Source organism: Balaenoptera borealis, assembly GCF_965194805.1.
Source record: "Balaenoptera borealis genome assembly, chromosome: 5".
In the NCBI taxonomy this organism is placed as follows: Eukaryota; Metazoa; Chordata; class Mammalia; order Artiodactyla; family Balaenopteridae; genus Balaenoptera; species Balaenoptera borealis.
The window spans coordinates 4,377,813-4,397,607 of NC_138862.1; the positions used below are offsets into that span (position 1 = coordinate 4,377,813).

Genomic DNA, 19,795 nt, shown 5'->3' on the forward strand with positions numbered 1-19,795 from the left:
ACACACACACACACACACGCCTGTTCATCAGCCAATCATGTTTTTTCCTTAGGGGCAACTAATAAGAGTATCTTGCTTCTCCTTGCACAGAGTTTTTGCACGAAAAAGTAAACACGTGTTTGCATTGTCAATGTGCCCATTTCCCGATGGTTACCGTCCAGCTGACTCCTCAGGACTTGATGACACACCCTGGAAGTCACTGTTCTGTTGGGACGTGAGCTTCCCCTTTCCCTCTGCTGCACTCACAGTGTTCCTTTGCACAGAGTCCTGAGCAGTTTCACGTGTGCAGAACGAGCAGCGTTCCCATTCCCCCCCCTCCACCCCTGCCCTCACTTACAGTCGCCCCTGTTTGTAACATCTTGCACTGGGGTGGTACATGCATTGTAAGTGGTAAGTCGATATTGATACATTATTATTGACTAAAGTCCTTAGTTTACATTAAAGTTTACCCGGTATTGCAGATAAATGTACAATGTATACATCTGGACAGTAGGTTTGGACAAATGTCTAACATGTATCCATCATTACAGTATCACACAAAGTAGTTTCACTGCCCTAAAAATCCTCTGAGCTCTACCTTTTCATCCCCTACTCCCCATCCCCAAGTAACCACTGATCTTCCTACTGTCTCCACGGTTTTGCCTTTCCCCAAGTATCTTAGAATTGGAATCCTACAGGATGGAGCCCTTTCAGATGCTTCTTTCACTGAATGATGTGCGTTTAAGGTTCCTCCACGTCTCTTCGTGGCCTGATAGCTCATTTCTTTTTAGTGTTGAATCGTATTCCATTGTCTAGATGTCCTACAGTTTGCTTATCCACTCACATGGTGTGTGGACTCACTCATCAGAGAAGCCGTAGGAAATGATCAGACCGAGGCTGGTCATTCCACAGCAGAATGAGCCCCAGATGCCAGGCCCTAAGCGACCACTAATGTACTTTCAGTCTCTATAGATTTCCTTCTCTAGACGTTTCACAGAAATGGGATCATACAGTGTGTGAGCCTTTGTGTCTGGCCTCTTTCACTCAGCAGAATGTCGTGGGTGTTGTATTGTGTCAGTGTTTCATCCCCTTTCATGAACAAATAATTCTCCATTATGCGGATGGACCATATTTTGTGCATTCATCAGTAGATGGACATTTGGGTTGTTTCCACCTCTTGGCTCTTGTGGATAATGCTTTCACGAACATTTGTGTACAATGTTCGTTTCTGTCTGAATACCTGTTTTCAGCTCTTTAGGGCATATTTTGCGGGGAAAGGCTGGATTCTCGGCACCCCTCATGTGTAGCTGGCGCCTTGGGAAGAGGGAGGCCAGCCCTGCCTCTGGGTCCCAGGGCCTCTGTGTCCCAGGGAAGGTGGGGCTCATGTGGCGGACAGGACGGTGGTTTGAGACTCACCAGAATCTCCCTTCCTGCAGTTCGTCTCTACGGACCCAACTTCATCCTTCAGGTGTACTCAGCTCAGAGGAAGTCCTGGCACCCCGTGTGCCAGGATGACTGGAGTGACAACTACGGGAGAGCAGCGTGCCAGGACATGGGCTACCCGTGAGTTCCGAGCCCCGTGGCCTCCGTGATGATGGTGACAGGCACAGAAACATAAGATCAGTGCTTCCCTCTGTCCCTCCCTGGAAGTGCCAACACAGGGGCACCATGAACCTTTGTCTCCTTTCCAAAGCTGCTCCGGGAAACCGGCAGGGGACTGTGGGCACCACACTGCCCCATCCCTGTCCATGGCACCCCCCAGGCCTGCCTCTGGGGCCTCCATCCACTCCTGGTTACTCGAGGCTGTCCAGTGCTGTGGTCACCAGGGTCCAGGGTGCTGGCCGAGGGCCTTGGGTGGCTCATTTCCTAAGGAGCCCCCAGGCAGGGTCGAAGCCTTGACTCCACTCACCTCCTGGGTGGAGGCGAGAGGGGAGGGCCGCAGGGAAGGTCGGAGGGAACAGATCTGCATAACCTTCACTGCGTGAGTGCAGAAGTTGCTGGAGGCCTTTGAACAGAAGAGAGCTGATCAACAGATTTATCCATTAGAGAATTCATTCCTCATGCAGCCACCAGAGGAGGTGGGAGAGGGGGATGGGAGTGCCCCCTCCTCGGGATTCCAGCCAGGGACACGCCAGACCATCCTTGTCAACGCGTGGCAGCCGTCTGGCCTCCCAGGGAAAGGCTGTGCAATTTCATTGCCACCGTCTCTTCCTTGGGGGTGTCACTGTGTGACTTCTGTGCAATTCTAGTGTGTTGCCTTTATGCCAGTTTTCAAAATGAATTACCGCTTGATAAGAAAGTTGGCATCTTAGCTAGTGAAATACTTCAAAATGCCAGCCCCCAGTAGCAGCGTATGTCACTGTGAATGACGTAGTGAGGCCCCATCGTGGTTCAGGGTCTGTATTTTATCACTGGGAGCATTTTAACATGTGTAATTTTGTTACATTATATGTACTCACACATCCTTATTCTTACTGCTTCTTTATCCTAATCCAGATTAGATTAGAAACACAACTGATGGAGGACTTTTCCCTGACACTTCAGGCTTATCGGATGGAAAGATGGTTATAACGCAGCGTCACTTGACTGGAAGTTGTGTTTTTGTTTTCCCAAATGCTAAGGTGTTCCTCATAACCAGAATGTCATATTCTGATATAGCTATAACATAGGATTAACGAATGCTCACCAAAAAACCCATTATTTTAAATAAGATTTTCTGTCTTTTTCAGGAACAGTTTTTTTTCTAGCCAAGGAATAGTGGATGACAGCGGGGCCACAAGCTTCATGAAGCTGAATGTCAGTGCCAACAATATCGATCTCTATAAAAAACTCTACCACAGGTATTTAATTTGGTGATTTCTTTTTTAAAATTTATTTCATTGAAGTATAGTTGATTTACAATGTTATGTTAATTTCTACTGTATGGCAAACTGATTCAGTTATATATACATTCTTTTTCATATTCTTTTTCCATTATGGTTTATTACAGGATATTGAATATAGTTCCCTGTGCTATACAGTAGGTCCTTATTGCTTATCCATCCTATATATACTAGTTTGCATCTGCTAATCCCAGACTCCCAATCCATCCTTCCCCCACCTCCCTCCCCACTTGGCAATCACAGGTCTATTCTCTACGTCTGTGAGTTTGTTTCTTAGATAAGGTCATTTGTGTCATATTTTAGATTCCACATATAAGTGATATATGGTATTTGTCTTTCTCTTTCTGATTTACTTTGCTTAGTATGATCATCTCTAGGTCCATCCGTGTTGCTGTAAATGGCATTATTTCATTCTTTATTATGGCTGAGTAATACTCCCTTGCATATATGTACCACATCTGCTTTATCCATTCCTCTGTCAATGGATATTTAGGTTGTTTCCATGTCTTGACTATTGTAAATAGTGCTGCAATGCACGTTGGGGTGCATGTATGTTATCGAATTGTAGTTTTGTCCAGATATATGTCCAGGGGTGGGATTGCTGGATCATATGGTAGCTCTATTTTTAGTTTTTTGAGGAACCTCCATACTGTTCTCCATAGTGGCTGTACCAACTTACATTCCCACCAACAGTGTAGGAGGGTTCCCTTATCTCCACACCCTCTCCAGCATTTGTTATTTGTAGACTTTTTGATGATGGCCTTTTTGACTGGTGTGAGGTGGTACCTCATTGTAGTTTTGATTTGCATTCCTCTAATAATTAGTAATGTTGAGCATCTTTTCACGTGCCTGTTGGCCATGGTGATTTCCTCTTTCCTTTCAAAAACTGTGTAATGGGAACGAGCACGAGACATCAGGGAGAATCACTGTACAGAGTTTGATTTCTCTGCTGCAGCTGCGGGTTTGTCTGAGTTTCTCACGGGGAGGAGGTTGGACTTTAAGTAGGACCCGTCCCTCTCAGCAGCTCTGGGTTTATTCTAGGGAAGTGGCTAAGGTCTATTTGCCATCTTGTTTGTGCCCTCTGCCCTCTGCCCTCCATGATACTGGGTAACATGGCACAATTGAAATTCCTCTTTCCTGATTTTTTTCTCTCTCCGGGCATTAGACATGTACCTTACTGTGTGTCAGGGTGTGTGTCTAGGAGTCCAAAAGAATGTCTCAGGGTCCCCACTGGGGTGATCAACTCATCCTGGTTTGCCCAGGACTCTGCCGGTTTCACACTGGAAATCCTGCTTCCCAAGAAGCCCCTCAGCCCCAGGCAGCAGGGGTGGTTGGTCCCCCAGCCCAGGCAATCGTGTCAGAGGATGCTGTGCAAGGGGTGGGCCTGGGAGCGAGCGGCTGGTCCAGTGCACCAATGTTTCCTCTACCTGGAGGCCCACTTGCAGCGCTGGGCGGGTCACAGTGCGTCTGGTGGGTGGAAATGAACCTGAGCTGGTCCCATGGCTGATGGCTTAACTGGTTAGGAGGGTGGGGGAGAGGGCTGGGCTTGAGCTACTCATTTTGTGTTGCATATGTTTAAAATGGTTGCAGTCTTCCTAGGATCATTATTACTATCCGAATGTTCCTTAACGTGAAAGATACACAGTGTCCTTCTTGCTTAAGTCTTCCTCAGCTCCCAGGTCCCTATCTCCCATCCCCAGGTGGCCAGCCAGGCCGTCACCCCCCCTGCTGGCCAGGTGCCAGATGCTGCATTTAGGGGAGGTTGGACGGGTCACACTTCCCCTCCTCCCCTGGGATGCTGGGAGCAGCTTTGCGTTCCTGGTGGCCCGGGGGGCTGACTCCTGCCTGGGGCGCCTGGTCTGGCTGTCCCCAGGAATGTGAGAGGGTGAGCCCAGGAGGAAGGGTGCACACGGCCAGGTGTGCCCATCCAAACAGCAGGCCGTGGTTTGCCCTCCCGAGAAGCTAAACACAGCTGCCTGGGCTCTTTGTAAATGCCCCCGACTGTCTCTTCATCGTCTTTGGTTACGTGGAATCAGGGCTGAGCAGGGCAGGGAAGGCTGCCACCTCTCGGTAACTCACAAGGTGGCTGCAGGGTTTGGAGGAAAGAAGGGAAGGTCATTGCCTTGCATGCGGTGGGAGAACTTCTTTCCTCTTTGCTTTCAGAAGTTGCTCTTTGATACCTGAGTCCTCGCAGGGTTTGTCTGAGTGGCTGCTTCGTGCCCTGATGCTGATGGCTGCACAGTGTACAGAGGAGGATGCAGAGGAGAAAGACCTCATGATGCTTAGAAAGCATCTTCTCTTAATGGGAACGTGTCTTCTCTTGGCATCCAATGCCCCCCAGCCAGAGACCACCAGGACATGCCTTGTCCTGGAACTGTGGGGTGTCTCCATGGAACGGGGTGAGAAGGGACTTATTACAGGATGTGGGCTTGTGTTGAGTCATTTTGGGGAAGGTTCCAGGAAGCAGGGCTTTGCCCTGCATTGGATGCTGTCCGGAAGTGAGGGTGATTCTGTAGTTGGTACCTTAATGGTTTTTTTTTTTTTTTTTTTAGAAGGTGGGTGGCAGGCATGAAGCCAGGCTATGGCTGGGATTGGCAAAGAAGTGCGGCCACTCGTGTCAGCCAGCATAGGGGCCTGTTGGTCACTGTGTGGTTTGGACCAGGTTCATGGGATTGTGCGGTGGGCGTGCCTGCACCCTGCTCCATCGTGTAACAGTGGTCTGGCCGCATGTTGATGCCCTGGGGACTGTTTACATTCAACGGAACATGGCCAGGTTCGAGCACGTGGATGTCAGGGCTGTTTCTCTTCTCCTCAGCATATTGGGGGAAAATTCAGTGTACAGTGGAACGCATTGGTTGTTTCTTTTTCATATGTAACCTGGAATGTCTGCCCCCCAAATGAGTAACTTTTCTTCTGTTCCCAGGCAAATGACTGACTGTATAGTTTCCTGTGCGGTAAATGTAAAGCAGTTATAGGAACCTGGAAGTTGACGAATGTCTTCCTTACAAAATTAAAGATGATTTTAAATCCCAAGGAAAAATAATAACAACTGATACGATGTGTGCTTATCTTCACAACCACCCTATGAGTTGGTACTATATTAGCCCATTCTGCAGATGGGGAAATTGAGGCACAGAGAGGTTAGGAAGCTTGTCCAAGGTCACACAGCTTGGATATGAACCCTGCACTTTGACTCAGTGTCTGCTCTTTACTACTGTCCCCTATGTATATAGATTTACTTTCCTTATTCAAGTCTTCAGCTGTGGACTCTTCTATGTCTGGGGAGGCAGAGAGGGAGAACAGTGGAAGAAAATATTTATTTCTAAGTATTTTGAGAATCAAGTGTCTCGTTTGTTAGAGTGACCAGAATTTTCCCCTTTTCTTTTGTAGTGATGTCTGTTCTTCAAAAACAGTGGTTTCTTTACGCTGTATAGGTAAGTGATTCTTGGTTTTCCTTTTTGTGTTTCTAAAATAGGAAACATTTGGTACTTATAGAAATGTATCTCCCTGTGTCTCTGGGGGATGTGGAGAGATGAGGTGGGGTAACAGGTCAGGACATGCCCAGCACTCTGCCCAAGGGGCTCCTTTCTTGAATCCTGATGCACTTGAGACGCCTTCAGCCTCAAGTCCAAGAAGCAGCTGTCCCATGAGGACGGGCAAGCTCAAGAAACTGACGGGGCCTCGCTCTAGGGCATCCCCGTGCTGGAGCTGGAGGCCTGTGGGTGTCCCCATCCCTGTGTTTGGATTATTTATAGTTTCCAAACCTCCTACTGGTATGCAGGACAGTGTCCGTGCGCTCCCTCCTCTGGGACAGCCCCATCCTGTTCCCATACGGGTCTCAGGCCTGAAGCTTGGCTTTTCAGTTTGAACAGGTGAAGCTAGCAGACGCCCCTAGGTGGACGCATGCCCCAGTGGTCCCGCTGGTACCTTCCCACCCAGGCTGGCTCAAGTTTCTTTAGGTACGGAGAAAGCATGGTGCCTGCCCTGCCTTCCCGCGCACACTACGCCATCCACCTCCTGGCAGCTTGAGAGCAGCACACATGAGAAAAGCCTGCTTAGCTCTGTTCAGGAATCTTGGGGCCTCTGAGCATTCGAGGGGGTTCCAGGGCCTTTGTTATCCAGGACCCCCGCCCCCGGGTGTACGGGAGACGCCGATGGAATCGCACAAGTGCCAAGGAGCAGGGGCACAGAGTGCCAGCAGAAGTGGTCCTTCCTGGGGGGAGGGGGGGCTGGAGGGCTGTCCTCTCACCCCACCCCCCAACCCAAAGAGACCAGGACACATTCTCTGAAAGTCGGACCCCCAACAAACAGCAGCAAGAGGAGACAACAATCACCCTCCGGCCAGGCAGGACCCTCGGCCTGGGGGCCGTCTGGGCACTCGATGTGACGGGCGTCAGGGGTCCGGGAGGGGGCGGCCCTGCTTCGCTCACTGGCCGGCTGCTCTGTGCTTGTCGCCCTCAGAGTGCGGGGTCTCGGGGAAGACGAGACGCCAGAGCCGGATCGTGGGCGGGTCGAGCGCTGCCCCGGGGGACTGGCCCTGGCAGGTCAGCCTGCACGTGCAGGGTACCCACGTCTGCGGAGGCTCCATCATCACCCCCGAGTGGATCGTGACCGCCGCCCACTGCGTGGAGGAGTAAGTCCCGAGGGGGCGGGTCCCGGGGTTGAGAGGCGGAGGCTCTGGGCCCTGCGGCCTTGAGTGAAGTCTCCGACTCCTTCGAGTTCCGGTTTCCTTGTGGGCAAGTGGGGATTCTAAAGGCTCCCAGGTCGTTGCCTCGCTGGGAAGGTCAAATGACTCGTGAAGCGCGTGGCCAAGCCCATCCCTTCAGCGTGTGTCCATTACTTGCGGGGTCTGGCGCAGGGATGCGGTGTGGGGCTGGGGTGACGCTGTGATCAGAACTCCTTCTAGGGACTTCCCTGGTGGCGCAGTGGTTAAGAATCCGCCTGCCAAGGCAGGGAACACGGGTTCGAGCCCTGGTCTGGGAAGATCCCACATGCCGCAGAGCAATTGAGCCCGTGCTCCACAACTACTGAGCCTGCGCTCTAGAGCCCGCGAGCCACAACTACTGAGCCTGCGTGCTGCAACTACTGAAGCCCGCGCACCTAGAGCCCGTGCTCTGCAACAAGAGAAGCCACCGCAATGAGAAGCCCGTTCACCGCAACGAAGAGTAGCCCCCACTCACCGCAACTAGAGAAAGCCCGTGCGCAGCAACGAAGACCCAACACAGCCAAAAATAAAACAAATAAATTTATAAAAAAAAAACAAAAAAGAACTCCTTCTAGCCCACAGTCTTCTCAGCTCTGTCCCACCCTTCCTGAGGCCCCTGCCCTCTTGGGAGGCCTGGTCTCCCCTGGGTGCTCGTCCCCAGAGAGGGTGCACTCAGAGACACTCAGACCTCACGCTGCCATGCCGGAAGGTTCTCTCTGGTCCATTAAACACCCTGGGCCACAGCACTGCCCATACAGGTGGGGGGAGGGACGAGGGCAGCCATCATTATAGTGTCAGCTTTTGTAGAAGATACTGTTGCCCCTCCTTTTCTCTTAAACATGGAGGGTTTTTTTGGTTTTTTTGTTTGTTTGTTTTTTGGTCACATGGCTTTTTTTTTTTAAATTTTATTTATTTATTTATTTATTTATTTATTTATTTATTTATTTTTTGGCTGTGTTGGGTCTTCGTTTCTGTGCGAGGGCTTTCTCCAGTTCCAGCGAGCAGCGGCCACTCTTCATCGCGGTGCGCGGGCCTCTCACTACTGCGGCCTCTGTTGTTGCGGAGCACAGGCTCCAGACGCGCAGGCTCAGTCGTTGTAGCTCACGGGCCTAGTTGCTCCACGGCATGTGGGATCTTCCCAGGCCAGGGCTCGAACCCATGTCCCCTGCATTGGCAGGCAGATTCTCAACCACTGCGCCACCAGGGAAGTCCCACATGGCTATTTTGAAAAAGCCTCACTCATCAGAGCTATTTTTCTTTAGAGTGAGGCCGGGCCTGGCTTGGCCATTCTCTGGCTGAGTGGCTTCAGACAGTTCCCTCGAGGTGTCTGACTGTAGCATCTGCACCTGTAAGACAGGTGTGCTGCTCCAAGGGCTGTGGTATGGTTGAAGAAAGCAGTGTTTATTGCCCAAGAGCGTTCCCTTCCTTCCATCCAGCGTATTCCATGGGCTGTAGGATTTAGGATTTTCTTAGAAAGGAAACACCCAGATAAAGGTAATGCCTGGACGGCTATTAGACTCAGAGTCTATTCATCAGTACACACTTATTAAGCACCTACTGTGTGCCAGGAAATGCTCTAGCATGTAAAAGTCAGTAAGACCCAGCCACGCAGAAATGGGGTTTCAAACCTCAGGAAGGCACTTAGGCGCAGGAATAAGCGTTCTTGGAATTGCGAGGGTTTGCAGGCTGGCGCAGAAGCGCGGGAGGAATAGGGTTCACTGATGAGGTAAAGGAGGGGGGTGGGAGGCTGTGTGAGGTGGGGAGGCGGAAGGGCCTGAGACCACCTGGCCAGTCTTGTCCTGGGGCTTTTGACAGATCACGCCACCTTGGAGACCTTGGCTCCGGCGGATGACTTTTGAAGACCGTCAAATGAGCGTTTCATGTTTGTGGTTCTGACATGCTGAGTGGTGTTCATCTCTGTCTTCCAGACCTCTTAACAATCCCAGGATTTGGACGGCCTTTGCAGGAATTTTGAGACAATCTTTCATGTTCTATGGAAACGGATACCGAGTAGCAAAAGTGATTTCCCACCCAAATTACGATTCCAAGACCAAGAACAATGACATCGCTCTTATGAAGCTGCAGACGCCTCTGACTTTTAACGGTGCGTAGGTGTGTTCCTACAGCCCAGCGTATGTGAACAGTTTTGACCGCATCTTAAGGAGAGGTTGACTGGAAATAAAATGTGCCGTGATGACCAGAAGGAGGGAATTTGCACTGAGTTGTAGTGTGTGGAGCCAGGGGAGGGGTTGGCTGCTAGAAGAGGGCTCAGCAGAGGCCGAGTCACCCCAAAATGTGCCTTTGGCCACTGAGGGATGCATTCACTGCGGCACTTTTCCTCCTCGGCACGGTGACGACGTAATCAGCACACATGAACGTCTAGAAAAGTTGTTTCATAGTCAGCATCTGGTGGGTCAGACTTCACTCGGTGCTGGTTTGCAATTGCACCTGTTGTGAGTTTAATTATAAATTGCTAATCATTTACCTTCATCCTCATCAATTTAGTCTGATGCAGCCCTACCACGTCCAGTGTCAACTATTTGCATCACAGGACTCTTGATCTTCAATCTTCCAAAACCCTCACTTCCAGAGGGGGACGTCTTGCCTGTTAGAAGGGGGGTCCTGGCAGGGACAGGAAAGGGGATGCCAGGACACACTGGAATCCAGAAGTCTCCTTGGGCAGGAGGCTGGTGGTCCCAGGCCCAGGGAAGATCCAGGCAGACACTGTCGCCCGAGGCCTTCAGTTAGACCGGAACCGCTCACGTTGTTTTCCCTTCTTGAAACAGACAGAGTGAAACCAGTGTGTCTGCCCAACCCCGGCATGATGCTGGAACCGACACAGTCCTGCTGGATTTCCGGGTGGGGGTCCACCTACGAGAAAGGTGAGGCTCCCAGCAGGGGATCTGCGGGTCTCAGGAGCAGAGCACTGGGTCCTGAAGCGGGAGGTCTAGGTTTTGATCCTGGTTCCACCACTAAATGATTGGCCGACTTTGGGCAGTTCACCCAGTCTTTTTGCCTGTTTCCGCACGCGCTAGATGGGAAAATCCTAGCTGCCCTACCTACCCCATGCCCTTATTAAGACCAAATGGAACAATGCGCGGAAACTGCTTTTTGAAGGGTGAAGACCACCTAAATGTGAGGGGCACACGGCCCCCTATGTTTGTATCCCATGGTCGCTAACAGGCCGCCCGGAAGTCTGCCTGCCTTTGATGGCTGAGTGATAACGGACTCAGTGAGGATGGGCTTGTGTGACTGGCAATGCCAGCTGCAGGCGTCAGAGGCTCTGTCCTCCTGCCCTGACACCACAGACAGGGAAGAGGCACTAGACCCTCCTGACGCAGGCTGGCCCAGCTGCCTTCAGTTATGATTTGCTTTCATCTCAGGTAACGTTTTTCAAATGAAAGGATCCTTGCTGTTGAATTCTTATGGAGCATTGGATGGGCTTAGTCGTACATTTATATATTGTTTACATCTTTCCAAAAGTGTTTAGGGCACACCTACAAGGGATCCTTTAAAGCACGGTGAATAGCTCAAAGGCGGGGTGGCTTGGGGAGGTAGGGGGAGATGGTGGTGGCGCTGGGTGTCCCGGCATCTGGTCTAAAGAAAGCTCCTGGGTTGAGCCTTCCAACTGTGAGCAAGGTTTCCCAGCATCCAAGACAAGAGGGAAAGTCAGCCACGATTTGTGGAGCACCTACCAAGAGCTGGGAATGCAGCAGTGAACCAAATGAGACAAAAATCTCTGCCCGCAGGAACTTCACATTCTCCTATGGATGTGTGGGGGCAGGATGTGCTCAGACAGGAAATGAATAACTGAACTAGGTGCTTTCAAACAGCGGAGGTTTGCGACAGCGAGCGGTGGTCAGGGAAGGCTTCTCGGAAGAGAGGACACCTGAGCCAAGATCTGCATGACGAGAGTGCCTTAGGGACAGAAGGGCCAGTGTGGCCAGGGCACGATGAGCCAGGGTGAGGGGCAGGCGGGGGCCAGCTCGCATAGGGCCTTGTAGGCTATAATGAGGGTACTGGAGTGACTCGATCTGACAGCTGCGTAGGGAGTCACGGAAGGGTTAGGGGTGAGGGCAGACGGAACAGCATGATGAGGGGACCAGTGCTGTGTCCTGCGAGACAAGAAGGCGGCTCAGACCAGGGTGGGTGGTGTGGGAGCACGTTTGGGACGGAGCCACCGGATCTGCTGATGGATGGAGTGTCAGCAGGGAGAGGGTGACGGGTCACGGGAAGGCGGCTTCCGGCTGTGACCTGAGCCCCCCGGTGGGTGGTGGGACCATTTCCCGAGTCCGGAGGACGGGGTGGTGTGGCTGTGGGTGGAGGAGCCCTCTAGGAGAGGTACTGCTTCAGCACGGTAAGCCCACAGAGCCCAGAAGACATCCAGGTAGCAACCGGGGGACAGAGAGCGCAAGTCCCAGCCAGCGTCTAGGAAGTTTCCGCCTGCCGGGAGCCGAGGGCGGGTGGTCAGAGTGGAGGATCCTGTGGGGTTGAGGACGGCCGGGTGTTTGAGGTGGAGACACAGGGCCCCTCGGGTGGCCCTGGGAACGGTCCAGGGCCCCTTGGGTGGCCCTGGGAACGGTCCAGAGAAGAGGGAGCAATGGAGGAGGAAAACTGATCCCAGGGAACCAAGTGGCGGGGTGACGGGAGAGCATGACTCTAGGACACAGGTGGGGATCCCCAGCCCCAGAGGCAGGCAGTCTGCCCCAAAACCGAATCTGGAGCCGCTTTAAACACAGGCCCCAGCAGCTGGAAGATACCCCGGTGCCCCAGGAGCCGGTATGGGAGGAGGGGCGTGGGGGGTCTCTCCATGCCCCCGGGAGGGAGTCCAGGCTCCCTGGGAAAGCCAGGCCGTCCTCTGTGGCAGGGAAAACCTCGGATGTGCTGAACGCGGCGATGGTGCAGCTCATCGAGCCCTGGCGGTGCGACAGCAAGCAAGTGTACGGCGATCTCATCACGCCGGCCATGATCTGCGCGGGGTACCTGCAGGGAACCGTCGACTCCTGCCAGGTGATGACCAGCTTGTGTTCGGCCTCTGGGCCTTGCCTAGCTCCCACGGGGCCCGTGAGGAGCGCCTTCTCCCCGACCTGGGGCCCGGGGGGTGGCCGTGGGAAGTGACGGCCATGGACGGTGCGAAAGCCCTGGTACCGCCAACAATGCACGCCGCTGCTTCCTCCGGAAGGCGCTGTGTGGTCCAAGTGTCAGTGCCACAGAAATAAGTATTTTGACTATTTAAAAGTATGGACAGCCATTTATTTGGTAACTATTAACTGATGCAGACTAAAATCCGTCGCTGGTACAGTCTCTTTGGGGGATTATATTACTATCACCTCGTTGGAGGAGACCTGCAGACCCTCCCATTACCCCCACCTCCTTGCCCTCTGTGATGTACGGCTTGTGGTTTCACTTCTGCTCTGCAACCTGCTGTGTCCCCCAGGGTGACAGCGGAGGCCCTCTGGTCACTCTGAAGAGCAGCATCTGGTGGCTGATCGGGGACACGAGCTGGGGGTCTGGCTGTGCTAAGGCTTACCGACCGGGAGTGTACGGAAACGTGACCGTGTTTACAGACTGGATTTATCAACAAATGAGGGTAACTTTCCCGTCCTCCTGAGTGGGTTCTCTGACTCGCTGTGTCAAAGCCTAGGAGGTGTGGTCCCCGTGCCAGGTGGCATCCCCTCCCCCACTGTCCAGGGCCCACCACTGGTGTTTAGATGAAAACGTCTGGGGCTCAGCTTTGCAGGGTCCAGAGCTGACTGTGATGGGCTTCCTTGTGCTCTGCTGACCACGCTTAGTTCTGGCTCAGGTGGTTCTGTTTACCCACCCAGGCGTCACTGAATCAAACTTCTGGTGATGGGCAGAGAGCAGGGAGAGGCAGGTCAGCCAGCCGTGACTCTGCCCTGTCCTTTTCTGGGCTATCGAGTACGCCCTGGGGCAGGGGAGCAGCTGGGGTTCTCTGGTACAAGGAGAGGTGGTGAGGAGGGGAAAGATCCCAGGGGCTCCCAGGGACCCTGCCACCTCAGGCTCCTGGCCTGGCCCGCAATGCATAAGGGAGACCAGCCCTTGGGCTCTGCCTGGATCCTGGGTGAGGACCAGATGTCTGTCCATCGCACGGGCCTCGGGACTGGCAGAACTCCCAGATTTCGGCTCCTTCTAGGGGTAGGCTCCTGGTGGAAGTAAAAGTTCTATTCTGTCCCCTCTCAAGTCTCCAAAGGTACCCAGGTGCAGAACCAGAGGGCATTGCCCAATAAGGTCCAGCCTGCATCTCCCGAGAGTGAAACCGTAGGACCTAACACCTTCAAGTGGCCATGGGGCCCATCCAGTCCCCACCCCACAAAGGGCCGAGTGCTGGAAATAGATGACCCCCTCTGACCCGCGGCGGGCTATGTGGTGGAGGGAAGCTGGGGGGCTGCGGTGGGGCTGGGAGGAGAAGGCAGCCCGGACCCCTTGAGGGAGGTGAGCCAGGCCAAGGGGAGACTGTCCCTCCAGGATGAGAGAGCAAACGGGCAAGGTGTGTTAAGGTACTGCCGGTGGCTCAGCACGGCCAGAGCGGTGAGCGAGAGGGCTGGGTCGCAGCCGAGAAAGTGGGGTAGAAAGCAGGACTAATTAGACACTTGACGTCTTTCAGTGGCTAAGGTCACGCTCGGTTTGCCCAGAGAGGCCTGTGTCCCAGCTGTGCTGAATGATTGGATCCCTACCCACCCCGTTCCCCCTTATGCCTCAGGGCCTTTGCACATGCTGTCCTCCACTGTCAGCCTAACCCCTTGACCTTCATGCTGTAGAAAAACAATATCCCTTTGTCTTATTAAGCTTACTCATTGCTGTATAAGGGCCCCACGTTCATTTAGGGGAAAAAATAATTTTCTACCTTTGTTTGTCTCAAGAAAATAACATCGTTTCTTTTTCCTTTTTGAACAGGCAAACAGCTAATCCACACAGCCTGGGTCCTTGACACCATTCCACAAGAAAATGAAGGGGCTGATTTTTAATCGCCGTGCATAATTATTTTTAGAAATGACCCCCAGGTCCTTTTGTTTTTATTAAATAGTGAACCTATCTGCCTTTGGCACGCTCCACAGTTCTCTGCAGGCCACGTGGCCTCCCCCACCCTGGGCCCACACTCCCGGGCCCCTCATCCGACAGGGGAGGCCCAGCTGGGTGTGGGCACGCAGGGTCAGTGCAGAGCAGAGGGAAAGGGTCTGTCCCACGGGGACCTCCCTTCCAAGCCCCACTCCAGGGGCCCCTCTTGGATGCACATGGGGCTGCTGACTTCTCAGCTGTTGGACGGCTTGAGACGGGAAGGCAGGAAGCCAGGTAGAACCTGCAGGGGCCACCTTCTGGGGCCATAGCCAGTGAGGGCCACTTGGGGTAGCCCCAGGGCCTGTCTCCCCATGAGGGATTTTGCTGATCATTTTTTAGTGCCTTCTTAGCAGCCCTGGAAGGTGGCTGGAAATAAAGGGACCAGCCCTTCATGGGTGATGACTTGATAGCCACTTGTCAGGGCACTGAAACCTTTTTTCCTTCTTGGTGGGGGGGTGAGGGTGTAGACGGAGCCCTCAGAGCAGATGTGTTCAGTGCTGAGCACTGCTGGGGCAGGGGGCCCCTGCCTGTTGGGTGGGGCTCTGTCCAGGGAGACCAGCCTTACCCCATGTCTCCATCCTGTCCCTCTCCCCGGAGACTGTGCTACGCCCCACCCCCTACTGTGGTCCCCACCCCGAGTGGGGTGCCTGCTGACCCTCTTAAGTCCTGCTAATCACGTGGAAATTGAGGTGACCCAGGGCAATCAGGGATGCTGATTAAAGATACACTGTTTCCTGTAAAGTTTCTACATGTTACTACCTCAGTGCTCATGGAATCTGAGCCGTGATCCTCTAAGTAGCTCTACACTTGGCTCTCTGAAACTGTTGTCTTTGCCTGTGTGAACAGCGGCGGACTTGAGCTGCTTTTACAAAGTGCCTGGCTCCGAATTTAATGCTCTGTAAATGACACGCTAAAGCACAGCATCTGTGCTTGTGACAAAGGAGAGAGAGGAGTGTGTTGGACTCCCTGTGGCCCATTCCAGCCCCTAAAGTTTCCCTGGAGGGAAGGTCACGTTTCAGTTGCCAAGTGTGAAGCATAAACGCAGGGCCGTGAGGTTCTGCTCCCCCTTCAGACACACTGGTGTTTCCAAGAACAAACTGAGTGATTCTGTGCTAGGACTTAACCTCGGAACGGAAGGCTGTACGATCCACTCGCAGGATGCTCGGGCAGCAGCAACCGCAGGGACCATCCTCATGTGCCTGCTCCCCGAGGCGGATTTTAAAAAGCATTGTCATGGTGAGAAGGCGTTCCTTCTTTAGTGCTTCTCTTAATTTATGTGACCACTGTTTGTCTTCTGTTTTGTATCTTTTTTAAACTGTATAATTCAAGTGTGAAAAATTGTACAAATAAATTATGCATTCTTTTTCCAAACGTGTGTTGAGGCTCTGGCGATGTGTGGCCACCGCGAGCCAATCTGCATTACCTTGTAGGGCCGGGATGTTGGAGCAGCTGCTGCGTGGTGGGGCGGGTCTGAGGCGGGGGTGGGAGGGGGGTCTGAGGCCGGGGGGAGGGGGCGGGTCTGAGGCGGGGGGGGGGGGGGTCTGAGGCGTGGGGAGGGGGAGGGGGGAAGGGGGTGGGTCTGAGGCCCGGGGGGAAGGGGTGGGTGCTGGGCGGATGTGGTCTTCTGGTCGCCCTGCCAGCCCCCCTGGCCTGTCCTGTAGGAGGTGACCCCTGGTGAGCTCCTGAATGGGCATCGCCTGTACCTCCCACTTCTCCCAGATTCAGACCCCGAGACCCAACTCTCTTCTAGAACTCTCTGCCCAGTGTCCCAAGAGTTTTCAGAACCTGCCTTCCCAAACATGAGTCTAGCATCTCTTCCCCTAAAGCTGTCTTCCTAAAATCCCCGTGAGCTCACGGTGGCAGAGCTGCTTCCTTAACTAGCAAGCATCTCCGTCCCTGGCATTGTGACCACAAGTGGGAGAGAGAGATTGGGTAAATGTTTTCCTGCCTGGAACAAAAACCCATCCTCATTCTTCAAATTCTCCAAATCCAGCAGGTCCCAAAAGGTAACAGGTGATTGGAGAAAATGGCCATTGTCTTCATCATGTCAATTTGTGTTAAAATTATGGAAAAACTTGTAATTAAAAAAGAAAAGCACACGTTTTTGTTAGATAACGTTCAAAAATACAGTTGATTCTTGTTACTCGTGGCAATTATGTTGTACAAAGTCATCGCGAACCCTGAATTAGTGAATATTGAATCATGGCTCCTAAGGGACAAATAGGAGCAGGTGCCTGCCAGCCACTGGTCTTTGTCAACCCATCACTACATAACCTTGTTCAGTACGTGTTTGTTTAAAGACACCTTATGGGTATATATTGTTGGTTCGTTAACATTGAACTTATGGCCAACAGCCCTAAAACTCACTCCTGAAGGACGCTTCTCCATAGGGCACAGCCCAGCCTTCCTGCACTTAGCAAACTAGACAGCTCTTTCCCACTCTGCTTGGGGCCATTTCAAAAGTACGAAAATGCTAAAAAAAAACACTGCACTGAATAGACTGAAAATGATACTTCTTTACAGTCTGAGCTGAAACTCATTCAGCAACTCAAATTTTTTGCCCCTCTGTCCCTGTCCACAAGTGCTGCTAGTGTTGATTTTGGGGGGAACCAATACATTTTAGCAAGTAGGTGAATCCACCCATAAGGGATCTGCAAATAATAAAGATTGTATACCTAAAAACGTCCATGTGGGCAAGGCAGTTGACATTCTCTCCAGTCATATTTTTCATTTTGGAGTCCCCTCATGAATGGTTTTACTTTTGGATGAGGCTGATTTCACCTAAAAAGTCCAGCCAGAACGCTGAAAATATTGATATTTTTGTACTTAAACCTTTATAAAAGACATAGGTTAGATTTGCTTAATATAAATTAACCCAAAATAGTAATTAAAGTGGAAACGAGTATTAATGAAAGTGTGGAATCTGTGTTGATCATTTTGTGGCTTCTTGCAGCTGGGGCAGTAGGTGAGTTCGCAGCGTGGAAAATGAATGAACTTTGATTCACTTCTTGCTGAGCTGTTATGGAGGTCGGGGTACAGTCCTACCTTAAACTCAGGTCCCTGGTCTGTTCTCAGCTCCTTCTCTCTGGTTCTCCTGTGGTTTCCCTGACCTGGCTCTGATTTCAGAGACTTTTTCCTTATGACCAAGGCTTCACCCTGGAACCTGACTTTGTAAAGAGCCACACACACACACACCCCTGGTTGAAGTCAAATCCTTTGCTGCTTTGGACACAGAGAAGGTGATGTGGCACAGGCCAGAGCTCTTCTCCCAATGCACCCAGTGTTTTAAGGGCTGCGATTTATGCTACTTCCAAAGTAACACTTAAAACATTCACTGTTGTACCAGCTACCTCATTTTAAATGAATTAACCCCATAAACATGGGTGTTTGAGCCATTGCGTTGCTGTGATTAAAGAACCTGAACTTATAATCCCCTGAAAATCCACTGATCCATTTGAATCCACTGAAGGTGAGTGGATTCAAGGTCAGTGCCCCTTTTGCTGCTTTTATGGCTACCTGGTGGATGATTTGCCCCTGGGACTGGATTCCTTTCCTCCCAAACAAAAACTGACCATGGGGACTTTTCTGGCTGGCTGGCTGCTTTTGTCTTTGCTTTCTGCTCCAGAAGGAGAGAAATAAAGGGAGGTGCTCCATACCATCTTAGAAAATAGGCACCCAGCAAGTCATTTGGACAAGTGCCCAGCATCTCCTATGCCCACTCCACCCCTCACAGCATTTAGTAAGCACCTGCAGACCCTGCATTCTGGAAAACGGAGGCTTCCTACTTCGGTCAGTTCAATGTTGTCTGGCCCCTCTCCTTGCTCTGCTCCAGACTCAGCCCCATCCTATGGGATCAACTGAAGCCCAGGCTTGCCTGGAGGGAGGGACCATGAGTGGCCATCATTGCTATTCTAGTATATTCTGCACAGGTTGATGGACCTTCAAGCCGATGCTGTAGAGCAGGCAGCAGACTCTGGAGATGCAGGTTCTGATTCCGGTGGTGCCCCTCATGGGTGGAGATGGGAGATGGGAGATGGAGGATGGCGGAGGCAGTTCAACCCCTTGCCTGAGCCTCTCCGCCCTCTGAGTGAAGGAATCACACAGAGTGAACTCCAGGGCTGTCTCTCCCTGAGTCCTGAACAGGTGAGAGGAGAGACAGTGTACTTCTCCCCTATCGATGGCTGGTCGGAACAGGCCTGAGGGATTCCTGGACACCTGGGTTCTTTCTGGGTAAAAGGAAAGTGATTACGAGCACCTTGTGAGTCCCCAGCGGGCTTGCTCCCTGGGGAAATTCCCGTTCTCTGGAGCACGTGCTATCAGCTTTCTTCCTCCACGCAGTCGAGGAATCTCCAGGAAAACCGTAGCAACAGCAAAGAAGAACCCTTGGCAACACACCTCTGATTCTGGTCCCTTGTTGGTGTTGGAGCAGTTACTCGGTCCAGCCACGAGGGGGCGCCAGCCTCCAAGTGTCCAGAGCATCCCCTCTCGTACATGAATTTTCATATTGTCCCAAAGCACTGAGGATCACGGAGTCCTGAGTGTCAGAAGGGCCCTGGGATGGGGGTGCGGGTGCGGTGGGGGCTGGGTGGGAGGGGACAGTGTAGCTAGTCCACCTCCCCCTACAAGCGGTTGTCCCGCTGGGCCTGGGAGTGGACAGCTCGTGAGACAGCCACTCCCTTTCTGGCGGGGTGTCTGTGCGAGTCCCCAGCCCTGCCCAGTCCAAGGAGGACAGTCAGGACCGTGCTGTGCTCCTTCTGGTCAACTCATGGTTAACAGTCTACCTTCTCTGCCCCCCAGACCTGCATTTGCCTGTAAGACCCCACTGGGTGGGCTGTGACCTCTCTGGACTTGGGCTTTTTACCTTTCAGCCTCATGCCAGGTGGCCAGCGATTTAGCAGACTGGACACTTGATCAGCACACGTTATAAACAACGAACGCCGACTGCTTCCCATGCTGTCCCATTTCTTTAACTGTATTCCCCGTTTCCCTTCAGCCTCTCATAAGTAACCGACCACATTCCTCTGTTCAACTGTTCGTCGTGACCTGATCCAGCACGGAGGGAAGCGGTAGTGCCCACCGACCGCTCCACGCGTTCTCGCCTGCTGTCATCGTCAGACTTCTCCCCCCAAATAAAGAAGGTGTCAGAGAAATG

General features: G+C 52.4%; 1 protein-coding gene across 2 annotated transcripts in view; it reads left to right on the forward strand.

Moving 5' to 3' along the window:
* TMPRSS2 (transmembrane serine protease 2) overlaps window positions 1-16,014 on the forward strand; it is a 34,639-nt gene extending 18,625 nt beyond the window's left edge. For both annotated transcript variants that reach the window (XM_082393626.1, XM_082393627.1), the window contains exons 6-14: window positions 1,416-1,542; window positions 2,709-2,819; window positions 6,252-6,295; window positions 7,323-7,494; window positions 9,495-9,670; window positions 10,353-10,448; window positions 12,434-12,576; window positions 13,004-13,156; window positions 14,482-16,014. In XM_082393626.1, coding sequence (XP_082249752.1) covers window positions 1,416-1,542; window positions 2,709-2,819; window positions 6,252-6,295; window positions 7,323-7,494; window positions 9,495-9,670; window positions 10,353-10,448; window positions 12,434-12,576; window positions 13,004-13,156; window positions 14,482-14,493 — 1,034 coding nt within the window. In that variant the 3' untranslated portion in view covers window positions 14,494-16,014. The remainder of the gene's footprint in view (window positions 1-1,415; window positions 1,543-2,708; window positions 2,820-6,251; window positions 6,296-7,322; window positions 7,495-9,494; window positions 9,671-10,352; window positions 10,449-12,433; window positions 12,577-13,003; window positions 13,157-14,481) is intronic.
* The last annotated feature ends 3,781 nt before the right edge of the window (window positions 16,015-19,795 follow it).